At 34.1% G+C, this 12,317-nt stretch overlaps 1 protein-coding gene across 2 annotated transcripts; it reads left to right on the top strand.

Annotated features, from left to right (window-relative positions):
* The first annotated feature begins 1,259 nt into the window (after positions 1–1,259).
* Positions 1,260–12,102, top strand: LOC131644207 (probable UDP-N-acetylglucosamine--peptide N-acetylglucosaminyltransferase SEC). 2 transcript variants are annotated; one of them, XM_058914639.1, is made up of 28 exons: positions 1,260–1,737; positions 2,015–2,160; positions 2,249–2,347; positions 2,469–2,519; positions 2,976–3,092; positions 3,466–3,522; positions 4,235–4,354; positions 4,634–4,696; positions 4,788–4,866; positions 5,663–5,772; positions 6,028–6,081; positions 6,192–6,259; positions 6,351–6,453; positions 6,579–6,781; positions 7,089–7,185; positions 7,920–7,991; positions 8,101–8,177; positions 8,275–8,391; positions 8,566–8,650; positions 8,736–8,903; positions 10,061–10,171; positions 10,251–10,337; positions 10,462–10,589; positions 10,721–10,803; positions 10,976–11,081; positions 11,165–11,311; positions 11,479–11,599; positions 11,685–12,102. In XM_058914639.1, exons 1-28 carry the CDS (start codon positions 1,557–1,559, stop codon positions 11,796–11,798), a joined length of 2,964 nt encoding a protein of 987 aa, XP_058770622.1. In that variant the 5' UTR covers positions 1,260–1,556; the 3' UTR covers positions 11,799–12,102. The 2 variants fall into 2 exon arrangements, with proteins under 2 accessions (XP_058770622.1, XP_058770623.1); XM_058914640.1 differs by lacking the exons at positions 1,260–1,737; positions 2,015–2,160; positions 2,249–2,347; ... (1 more) ...; positions 2,976–3,092; positions 3,466–3,522 and adding an exon at positions 4,121–4,170.
* Positions 12,103–12,317: the final 215 nt, after the last annotated feature.

Below are 12,317 nucleotides of genomic sequence, written 5' to 3' on the forward strand. Positions count from 1 at the left end.
AGTTTTGAAAAAAAAAATTCAAAAAGTAACAAAAATATATCCCAAAAGCAAAAAAAAAAAAATGGTCAGAAAGTAAAAAAAAATTCCAAAAGCAATTTCGACGCTAAAGCTCTTTTCAAACCAAAAAGAATAAAAAAATTGAATTTTTGCATTTTTTAATCAATTAAATCTATAAATTATTCGATTAAGAATATTGATGTCACCTTTTAAAAATTGTAGTTCTTTGAACCTTGAGACACACTTACTCGATGTGGTGAGCCCTAAAAGTCCAACCCCATAAACTTTTTTTTTACGAAAAAGAACAACAACCCTGCTTTAGGATAAATTAAAAATAATATTAAACAAAAATATAATAAGAGATTTTTTTTCTTCCAAATAACAAAGTTTCCAACACTTAATATCAGTATCCCATCTTCATATTTTTCAATATACCCACATTTCAAATAAAATAAAATTAAATGAAATCGATACTTATAAGTTATTGGCGCCGCACCTAATTTATAATTTTTCTATGCTATTTACGAAAAGTCAAATTCGTAACTAACTTAAATAAAATAAAATAAAAATACAATGCGCCAATTTTTAAATATGATGTCCATTTGATTTAATTTTTTTAAACACGCGTGTATATTAAAAAATAGAAGAAAAAATGGTATTTTGATATTGAATAAAATAAAATTCACATTAAAATGCATTATTATTTTAAAAAAACATTTATGTTATTTCTTAAATATATATGTTTCTTTGTCCTCACAATTTTTATTTATTTATATATTTGTCATAATCTCACTTTTATAAAAAAATATAACTTTAATAAATTACAAATAAACAACATGTCGTGTTTTGATTTAATGTGGTTGATTACCAATAAGGTGAAATGTCAAAAAAGCTATACATTAAATTAAATTTTAATAATATTTTAAAGTGATGTGATAGAAAATTGTTGTAGAAGTTATCATAAAAATGGTATTTTGTATGTGCATATTATTAAAAAGAAAATTACTTTTAAATTAAAAATTGAATTTAATAATATTAAAAAATGAATAAAAATTAGATCGTAGATTGTAAATGGTTTCATTCTCAAAAGCGGTAAAAATACTATAAAAATATTTTGTATATGAGTCAAAGTTTAAAATACTTAAAAATATTATAATTTGTTTTTCTTAATAAATAAATATAAAGGTGTTCACGTGTCGGTCATTAATAACATCTCACTTTATCGATCCCTAGCGTCTTTATATGTCCTACATCGACGGCTCAGATCTCTTCACAACCCAGATTCTCATCTTCCTTTTAAACACTTTCTCCTTCGCGATCTGCTGTCTTCACCAATCCTAACAAAACAGATGCCTCAACAACAGAAGGGAAGAAAATAAAACAGAAGAAAAAGAAGAAATACACACTCGAGAATTTTCTCACACAATTAGGGTTTGAAATTTTCGAGCTATTTCTTCATCTTCCACCTTCTTCCTTTACGATCCCATCCCGATCCAGTTGAATTTGATGTTCACCTTCTTCGTCCACTGATTCAGTTTCCAATTGTTACCGCCGGCACCATGATCTCCGTCCAGGGAGACCACCACCTTCGCCACCACTATAACCACCAGTCTCAGCTTTCCGGCTTAGCTGACGATTCTCGGTCGCCGTTCAGTTTGGATCGCGTTGAACCGTTCTCCGTCAAGCAAGAGCCAGCTTCCCTCACGCTATTGCCTTTACGCTCACATGATTCCAGTGAAGGTTTGTTTTGATTTTTATTTGCTTCTTGAGGTTTTACAGCTGACATGCGCCAATAATTAATACCGGTTTTAGTTCTGTTGATTAATTCCATAATCAGGGTTTATTTGGTGGTTTTTCTGTTTTTGTGATAGGTTTATTAGGTGGTTTTTAGCTTTAGAGTATTTTTTGAAATTAATTTTCAGTTTGTTATTTCAAATTGGGTACTTTGGATGACTTCTTAATTGCTTAACTGTGAACTCTTGATGAAAGTTTATGAGAATTTATGATCCTTGTGCAGTTGATGAAGATTTACATTTGACTCTTGCACATCAAATGTACAAAACTGGAAGTTATAAGAAAGCACTAGAACACAGCAACACTGTTTATGAGAGAAATCCGCTTCGCACCGACAATTTACTGCTTCTTGGTGCAATTTATTACCAGGTTTTTTATATATATTTTTGTATCTATTTTTTTTCCTGCTATTTGTTTGACTACATTTGATATTCACGACTTGACTTGTCTTGTGCAGTTGCATGATTTTGATATGTGTGTGGCGAAAAATGAAGAAGCGCTTAGGATTGAGCCACACTTTGCCGAGTGTTACGGTAATATGGCAAATGCATGGAAGGCAAGTCACCAATACTAATATGCCATGACTGTGATGGATGCTCTACTATTTTTTTGTGTAATGGAAGAATGTTGAACCGCATATGTTTTCTGGAGTTAATAGAGCTTTTTCCTTTATGCAGGAAAAAGGCAACATTGACCTTGCAATTCGCTATTACTTGGTTGCCATTGAGGTCTGTATGCAAGTCTGAACTTGTAAATGTAGTCTGTCGTGTAATTGTTTCGTGAATTTACGCGTTGCTTTGGTTTAGTTTTCTTCTTTTTGTATTATTACTCTAAAATACACTATCTCCGTTCCTATTATTTGTGCCCAAGAACCATAAATAAGATGGATGACAATATATCTTGTATGGATTCAGGAGTAACACATGGTGGATTTTGTTGCTTAATTTTATTGGCTATCATAATATGTTCTTAATTGTTGCAGCCAGTAGTAATGATAGGTAACAAATGTTAGGCATGCGTGGAGGCGTTATTCTACTATTAGAGACAGCCATATAAGGCTCACCTTCCAGTTTGTTTGATGCCAATTATTTTTTAGAAAAAGATGCATATATGTTATAATTATTATCATTTTCAATGCCCCCTCATTTGATGCGATTTCCCCCCTCTTGGTTCTGCTGCTGCAGCTTCGTCCCAATTTTGCCGATGCATGGTCAAACCTAGCTAGTGCATACATGCGGAAAGGAAGACTAACTGAAGCAGCTCAATGCTGCCGTCAAGCACTTGCTATCAACCCTCTAATGGTAATTTTGCTACTTGTTTAATGAGTAACTGCTGCTCAAGCTAATAAGTAAAGAGGAATGCTCATTCCACCCTTATGTGTTTTTCCACACCACCATGAAATTTCACAAATGTCCCTAGCGTCTGGAGATCTGGCGGACCACTTTGCGTTTTAGAAAAAGGTGCGTCCGGAGATGCGTCTCCGGATTTTAGGGACATTTTGGGGTTTTCAAGGGTGTGGTGGGCACACTAAAGGTGTGGAATGACCATCCCCTGAGTAAATACCCCAAGCCATAGGATGTAATCTTTTACGTTTCTTCTCTATCCATTTTACTATGCTTTTACAGGCTTTGGTCATATATCATTATTTTTGTTGTTATTATCTACGTACTGCAGGTTGATGCACATAGCAACTTGGGCAATCTAATGAAAGCTCAAGGGCTGGTCCAAGAAGTAAGTCCTAACACCTGATATGCACTTTTATGTTATAATTTCCTTTTAGAATTTCGATGTTGTTTTCAGTCTATAATTCTTTTATGAACTATCAAATCTTATGGATAAGGAGATTAGTCTTTTCTTAGTGACCTGTCTGCCACAGTGCGACATTTCTGAATTTGGATTTTGTTATACCACAACCTGCTGCTATAGCGAGTTCAGTTTCTGTGCTTTGAAGTTTGAGATGATGCTCTACTAGATTCCCAGTTTGAGTGGTGCTCTACCTATTGTTTAGTTTTTTATGTAGGTGATTAGGTTTTTCTAAGATGTTTTCTTCTACAATGCTATTTACCCTGATCTTGGTGTTCCACATTGATAATAGAGCCAAAACACCTTTTATTTGGTTTGAGACAACTCTCTGCCGGAACTGCCAGAATAAACACCATTATGCCTTCTATTGATACTCGCCTCCCATTTATACCTGATAAAAATGGCTGTGTCCTGGAAAGCCTGGAGGGTTCCTTCAGTACTTAGTCTTTTATTCCCTACATTTTTTTTTCACATTTTAGTTACTGATTTAAATAATTGGTGGGTGGAACTGTGTCCAAATTCACAGTTCGATACAGATATGAAGTTGTTGTCTTCAAAGCTTGGACTCAGATGATGGTTGGTCTTGTTGTAACTTCCATCTGCAACACTGCAAATAGTCAGAATCTAACATTTTGTGCAGGCATACAGTTGTTACCTCGAGGCTTTGCGTATTCAACCGACCTTTGCTATTGCGTGGTCAAATCTTGCTGGTCTGTTCATGGAGTCTGGTGATTTCAACAGAGCCCTACAGTATTACAAGGTGTGTCTCGCTTTCATATTGATGTGCTTGAATGAACTTTTGCTAGGAGCCTCTTATAAATCAAGACTGTCTTGACTAACTTTGATGTATTTACTTTTATTTCTGATATATTGGTTTCTTATCATTATTAAGTTCATTAATGTTCACCTTTAGAAGTGACTAATCACAGTTTTGATGTATGATACATTAAGTGTTGTGCATTTTAGTCTCTTTTGCATTTTATACAAAATAGTATATCATTGTATATTCTCATTTTACATTTTTATATAAATATTTCAGGAAGCTGTTAAACTCAAACCTTCCTTCCCTGATGCATACTTGAACCTTGGGAATGTGTACAAGGTACGGTGTTAAGAATATGATTGATTGGTTGCAATTAGAACTTTGATTGGGATTGATGATCCCTGAAAGTTTTTATCTTTTCCTTCATTAGGCTTTAGGGATGCCTCAAGAAGCTATTGCATGTTATCAGCATGCTCTTCAGACACGACCAAACTATGGCATGGCTTATGGTGAGTTTTGTTGCCTTACTTTATCCGTTTGCAGCAAATTTTTTCCTCATTTATAAGATCAATATGGGATAATAAGAAATGGACATCAGTAGTAATCAATGAGTCTGCAAACTGAAACGATAAACCAACACAAGAAAAAGGAATAGATGATATTAAAGAAAGTATGATGTTTTATTGAGATAATAAACGATACTAGTAGTAGATGATTTGTCTAACTACTCCCAGAACTCTAACACAGGAATTCTACTCTGACCCTAACAGAGTAGAACTCTGTGATTGGTGGATATCTATTTTTAAAATCACTAATTATAACATGCCATGTGACTTAGGAACAGTCATTGATGTATTGTATCATAATAGGCTTGCATATTTTATTATATTAATAGGACTCACTTTTTCTTATTTATTTTTTAGAAAAGCTTGCTAGGGAACAAATTTCATTTTTAATAAACTTGCCACTGTTAGAAGTCAACAATATGTTTCACATTTATATTGGCTCTTTTCATGGTTTCCTTTGCAAAATGTAATATAGTTATGGCTGCTTCTTAGTGTAGAGACTAGAGAGTATTTCCAGACAACTATGCTTTGCTGCAAACAATCATAGTAATGCAAAAGTAGCGAAACAGTGAATGTCAGTTAAAATTGCTTGTCTTTATTCAAATATCTATGGCTGTTCAAGTATCCTTTTATGTATTCTAATCACACTGGCTTTACAATTTACAATTTAGAAAACCCAATGTATTCTATGCTAATTAGTAATTACACTGGCTGTAACGGGTTACAAATAATGTTACAGGTAATTTGGCCAGTATACACTATGAGCAAGGTCAACTGGACATGGCAATTCTACACTACAAACAAGCTATTGCATGTGACCCCAGATTTTTGGAAGCTTACAATAATTTGGTTGGTTTCTGTTTTTACTGCTCTTCAGTTTTAAGATTTGGTTTTGGAGAATTTTTTGTGCAGTTTAAATTGCAAAATTGCCACTTTGTTTTTGTCTTTAAGGTTTTGTATTAATTTTTTTATTTACTGTTTTCACCGTTTTCCATACCAAATTGAAAATAGAAAATAAAATGAAGTTATTTTATTGTAATTAAAACCCTAAATGTGCTATTTTAGATTTGATGCAATTGGATAATATCATCTTTGTTTTCTTAGGGTAATGCTTTGAAAGATGTTGGCAGAGTGGAGGAAGCAGTCCAGTGCTATAATGTATGTCTTTTCTTGTCTTTTCTGCTTTACATGTATTTAGTCATTAGTTCATAATAATGCTTTCGAGCCATAAGATTCCTACTCAACTTGTTTTTTTTGTTCCCATGAAGCAATGCCTTTCATTACAGCCCAACCACCCACAAGCGTTGACCAATCTTGGAAATATATACATGGAATGGTATGTGATCCATCTATCTTCATGCTAATGGTAGTAGTTTGTGGGTTATGCGAGAGATTTGGAATTTTCATGGCTGAAATTGCTGATGCAGGAACATGGTGACTGCTGCTGCTTCATATTATAAAGCTACACTAAGCGTAACCACTGGATTATCTGCACCTTATAACAACCTTGCTATTATCTATAAGCAGCAGGTATAAAAACCTATAGCTTTGGTGTATATACCCATGATAAAACATAAGATAGTCAGAAACTTACAGAAAAAGTTGATAAAATTATATTACTGCTTATCTTGTTAATTTCTTGGGCAATATCGTAGGGGAATTATGCAGATGCCATATCTTGCTACAATGAGGTCCTCCGCATTGATCCCTTGGCAGCTGATGGTCTTGTAAACAGAGGCAATACTTATAAGGAGATTGGAAGAGTTAGTGATGCTATCCAGGATTATATACGTGCAATTACTGTCAGGCCTACTATGGCTGAAGCTCATGCTAATTTGGCCTCTGCCTATAAAGATAGGTTTGTTATTTTGCTTACCTCCAACTTTGAAACTAATGCAAACTATTAAATAGCAACTGTTGAGCTTCAATTCAAATAAAATGTATTTTAGCATAGTATTGAAATTGAGCCTGGACCTTCTGATATCTTTTGGGCTTATTTTTCTTGTGGCTGCCTCAGAAGTTTTAGGTTTCTTTTGTCTTGAACCTCGTTTATCTCCCTATTTTCCTTGCAACATCTTTTGGTGGCGTCCCATAAACTATCTGATGTCTAGTTGCTCTGTTAAAACTCAACTGTATGCCTAATGGAATTCTGCTGTTTATTTCAGCGGACATGTAGAGGCAGCTGTAAAGAGCTATAGACAGGCATTGGTTCTTCGCAAAGATTTTCCTGAAGCAACTTGCAATCTTCTACACACACTTCAGGTTTTTTTACCATTTGTTATCTTTAACATTGAGTCAATAGTTGTTCAAAAAGTCATTGTCTGTCTCTTAAGCTGGTTGATTTTTCAATTTATAATATGTTCAAATTATAAAGTGTTTTTTAGTGTGTGCTGCTTGTGTTATTTTTCTTATTGTCTGTGATTGAAGCACCTTATTAGATTGAAGCACCTTATTAGAATGTAGAAACTCCTTGCTTTTTCCTTAATCTCTAATTCATCTTTTTGATTATACTCTTCTCTAATATTGAAGTAGTTGTTGTATTGGTAGGTTGTATGCTTGGAATGAATAAATATAGCTTGCTATCTGTTTGACTTGATTGAACTATATGCTATTCTCTTGTCATCTTGATTTTGGATATACTCCCTCCATTCTCTTTTACAAGAAAATTTTGGCTTTTTAAATTCATGAGTAAATGATGTATTTGGACTACATATAGATTAGGTACATAAATTATTTAATGAATCTAAAAAGTTAAATTTTGCTTATAAATAGGAATGGAGGGAGTACTATGTATTCAGCATAGCGATTAAATTAAAATCATTATTTCATGTGTTTAATATTATGATGTGTAGTTTGTGGCTGTTTCTCTGGTATCTAGTTATTGTTTAGTCTTGGTGTTTTCTTTGTTATCACCCCACTATGCACACCTTTGTTGCATCTAATGTAAATATGCAGTTTCTTTGTGTATCTCAGTGTAGTCTTTTGCAATATTGCAGTGTGTCTGCTGTTGGGAGGATCGTGACCAAATGTTCAAGGAAGTAGAAGGGATTATCAGAAGGCAAATTAATGTCAGGAGCAATTTGTATACTATTTTATTTTTTTAGTAACTCAACATATGATATGAACATGCACGTCTGTTTGGATATTCTTCAGTTATTTTGTTTTTCTATTTCTCAGATGTCAGTTCTTCCTAGTGTCCAGCCATTCCATGCAATAGCATATCCACTTGACCCAATGCTTGCTCTGGAAATTAGGTATAATTAATGTGTTTGCAGAAGATCTACTCAATAATAAATGGAATGCTCTTATATTCTAGCTATGCTTATTTTATTGTCCTTTGTCTCTTCACAGCCGCAAATATGCCGCACACTGCTCTGTAATTGCATCTCGTTTCTCTCTTCCACCATTTAGCCATCCCGCTCCTATTCCTATCAAGCAGGAGGGAGGCTATGAAAGACTAAGGATTGGGTATGTGATTATTAATTTGTAAAAGCTCTAAATGATTTTCTCCTCTTTCCTTGTGTCCTAAGGATTGGGTATTTGTTTATTAATTTGTAAAAGCTCCAAATGATCTTCTCCTCTTTCCCTATGTCCTAAATATGTAACATAATTTTAATTGCATGTGAAATTTTTGGATTGCAGGTATGTGAGTAGCGACTTTGGTAATCACCCCTTGTCACATTTAATGGGATCTGTTTTCGGTATGCACAACAGTAAGAATGTGGAGGTATTGATTTTTGTTTTATTCAACCTTTTTTTCTTCCAAATATTCTTCCTTCTGTTCTCTATGTATTGACAATTTATATATGTAGGTATTCTGCTATGCCTTGAGTCCAAATGACGGCACTGAATGGAGACAACGTATTCAATCTGAAGCAGAGCATTTTGTGGATGTATCTGCCATGACATCAGATATGATAGCAAAACTGATCAACGAGGATAAGATTCAGATCCTTATCAACCTTAATGGTTATACAAAGGTAGCCCCTCATCTTTGAGCGTTCTTGTATGACTTCTTTACTAATCATAATTCATAGACAGGGCTGTTATATACAAGTTAGTTTTGTTTTACTTGTTTATAGCTTAAAGTTTCCTTTGTAGATATTTATAGATTATATATTACCGAGCTCGCTTTGGATTTTGTGTTTATTACTTTTCACCCGAGAAGGGTGGGTAAAATGGTGGAATGCTTCAGACGTAATATGTGACAACAAAGTATTATTCTAGTTTAAAGAGTTTTTTTATTACAACTATAAGCTTTACAAGACAATATTGTATAGAATTAAAAGTTGAACTGTAAAATGTTAGTAAGAAAATAATAATTGTGTTGCTGCTAAGATGACATTACCCATGGTATGAGCCGTCACACAAAACAAGACAGGATTAATATCCTTAGAAAGAAAGTAGGGCAGTATCTACTCTGGAGATTCATATAAGCAGCGCCAGTAAGGAATTAAGGAGGGTATAGATGAAACGGAGGGCGCCCATTAAAAAACTTCTAACTCAAACTATTTATGCTCTTTGAATACATGTCGGTAAACTCTTTCTCGCGTCCCAATGGCAAGTCACCATGATAGTATTACAAGTTTGGCATAAATTAATGACGGAAATTTCATTCATATCCAACTTGAAAACAAGCACATTGCGTGTTGATCATTTTACTCTATTGGTTTTATACTAAAATAGAGTTGATCCTCACCTATAATCTTGACACAATTTTAAAGATGGAATATGATTATATATCTACCTAAATTTTGTTTACAATTTATTTCCGTAATTATAATTTTTGTGAATTAAGTTTTGGTCCATAGTCCATACTATTGGTTCAATATGAAAGGACATTATGACACTCACTTGATAAATATAACTTATCCTACTTGGTGGTAAAAACTTTGATTTTTAATATATGATACCATAGCAAGATCCTGGCCTGGTGAATTTTATATAGCTGATCCTACTTATTGGCTAATGGCTTTGAATTGTATTGGTGTATTTTCTATCTTTTTTTGCTATTTCTGGTGAACTTTATATAGATCCTACTTATTGGGTAATGGCTTTGAATTGTATTGGTGTATTTTCTATCCTTTTTTGCTATTTCTGATTGCATGGTGTAATTGTCCTTTTTTTTTCTTCTCAGGGTGCCAGAAATGAGATATTTGCCATGAAACCTGCACCAATTCAAGTTTCATATATGGGATTTCCTGGCACTACTGGAGCTACTTATATAGATTACTTGGTCACTGATGAGGTGAGCAATATTGGGTGTTTCCCGGCTATCTTATTAACTTGTTTACATGCTTTCTGAATTATTGCTATTTCTCTTGCAGTTTGTTTCACCTCTTCAGTATGCACATATTTACTCTGAAAAGATTGTCCATCTCCCGCATTGCTACTTCGTAAATGATTATAAACAGGTTTGTTTTATGAATTTGTATTGTAAAAACTTGGATACAATTGTATGTACAAGTTTTGTAAGGTATGTATTTTTACTATACATTGGTACTCAATATCTTTGTCCTGGGTAATTTGTGTATTCAGAAAAATCAGGACGTGTTAGATCCAAACTGTCAGCCCAAAAGATCAGATTATGGTCTACCCGAGGATAAGTTTTTATTTGCATGCTTCAATCAACTTTACAAGATGGATCCTGAAATATTTAATACATGGTAATGTTATGGAGCTCTCTATTTCTTATGTAGACAAGCTTTAAAGACCGCTCAATTATACTCCATTTGTGTATTCTATATTTTCTATTCTTGGCATCTCATCATTTACATGTGTGCCTATGTTGCTTTAGGTGCAATATACTTAAACGTGTGCCCAACAGCGCGCTTTGGCTCCTGAAATTTCCGGCAGCAGGCGAAATGAGACTAAGGGCATGTACGTGTCTTTGTTTGCATAATACTTGCACACCACACTAAAATATGTGTTTTTTAATCAATCTCAAGTGGGCATTATTCATGTCAACCATTGGGACATTTTTATTTTTCTATTTGTGTATGCTGCAAAGTATTCTTGTGAACTTCCTCTATAATTATTGTACTTCTTTCAGATGCTGCTGCACAAGGGGTACAGCCCGATCAAATTATCTTCACAGATGTTGCGATGAAGAGTGAACACATTAGACGGAGTTCTTTAGCAGACCTATTTCTTGACACGTAATTCAGCTCATCTACATGTTTTGCTTCTTCAGCCTTCCGTTGCTGTGTCACTAACATATACTGAATATGCTCTCTTTTAGGCCTTTATGCAATGCACATACAACAGGAACAGATATACTATGGGCAGGTCTTCCTATGGTTACTCTGCCTCTTGAGAAAATGGCTACTAGGGTTGCTGGCTCACTCTGTCTCTCCACTGGACTGGGGGAGGAGATGATTGTCAATAGGTGAGCTGTTTTCCAATTTAATAGTTGTCAATTGTTGCTCGAGTTACATTAATGATATAGACTTCCTAACCCCCCTAGATATTCGACAATGCCAGTGCTCTCAGATTTTGAGAATTTTCTTTTCTTAAGTTTTTACATGCTAATGTTAAACCTCTGAAATGATGTAGTATGAAAGAGTATGAAGATAGAGCTGTATCACTGGCTCTGAATCGCCCAAAGCTTCAAGCTCTTACTGACAAGCTCAAAGCTGTGCGCATGACCTGTCCTCTCTTTGACACAAACCGATGGGTGAGTTCAAAATGCTCTTTATACTTCAAACTAATTTGTGTCCTGCACGGTTAATTATCCTTAAGTTTTATGCTTGTAATTACAGGTGAGGAATCTCGACAGAGCATATTTTAGAATGTGGAATCTGCATTGCTCTGGTCAACGGCCGCAACATTTTAAAGTCACTGAAAATGACATCGAATGTCCTTATGATAAATAGACATAGAAAAACCGTAGTAGACGGAAATGTAGATAAGAAAATCAAGAGGAAGTTATAGTGCTACCCCGTCATGCTCGAGGGTTACCAAAAATTACAAGGAAATATACATTGTAATTTAGTTACTCGAAATTATTGCTTATTTGGTTACCATTGTTTGGTTGCCTTGTATTACTATTAGGTTAAAGAAGAAACTATGACGGATTTATGTTATTGGAGGAGGTTACCTGTTTGCATCATGCCTTCAGATCTATGTTAAATACAGTATGATTGGAAACTTGTTTACAATCCCGTATGTTGATTATCATCCGATGAATTGTATTTTTTTCCTTCTATTTTTAAGGGAAAATATTAAGCTGCAGAAAGTGTGAACTAAAAATTGAAACGAATAATTTGAAATAAAAATTCATTTTGATGCTCGTATGAACCAATGTGAACCAAAAAATCAAAACATGATTTATTTGTAAAGTTAAGCAATGAAGTATGGTAAACCAATTGGTTATAAAGATACAAATTCTAAAA

The sequence above is a fragment of the Vicia villosa genome, linkage group LG1 (assembly GCF_029867415.1).
Source record: "Vicia villosa cultivar HV-30 ecotype Madison, WI linkage group LG1, Vvil1.0, whole genome shotgun sequence".
In the NCBI taxonomy this organism is placed as follows: Eukaryota; Viridiplantae; Streptophyta; class Magnoliopsida; order Fabales; family Fabaceae; genus Vicia; species Vicia villosa.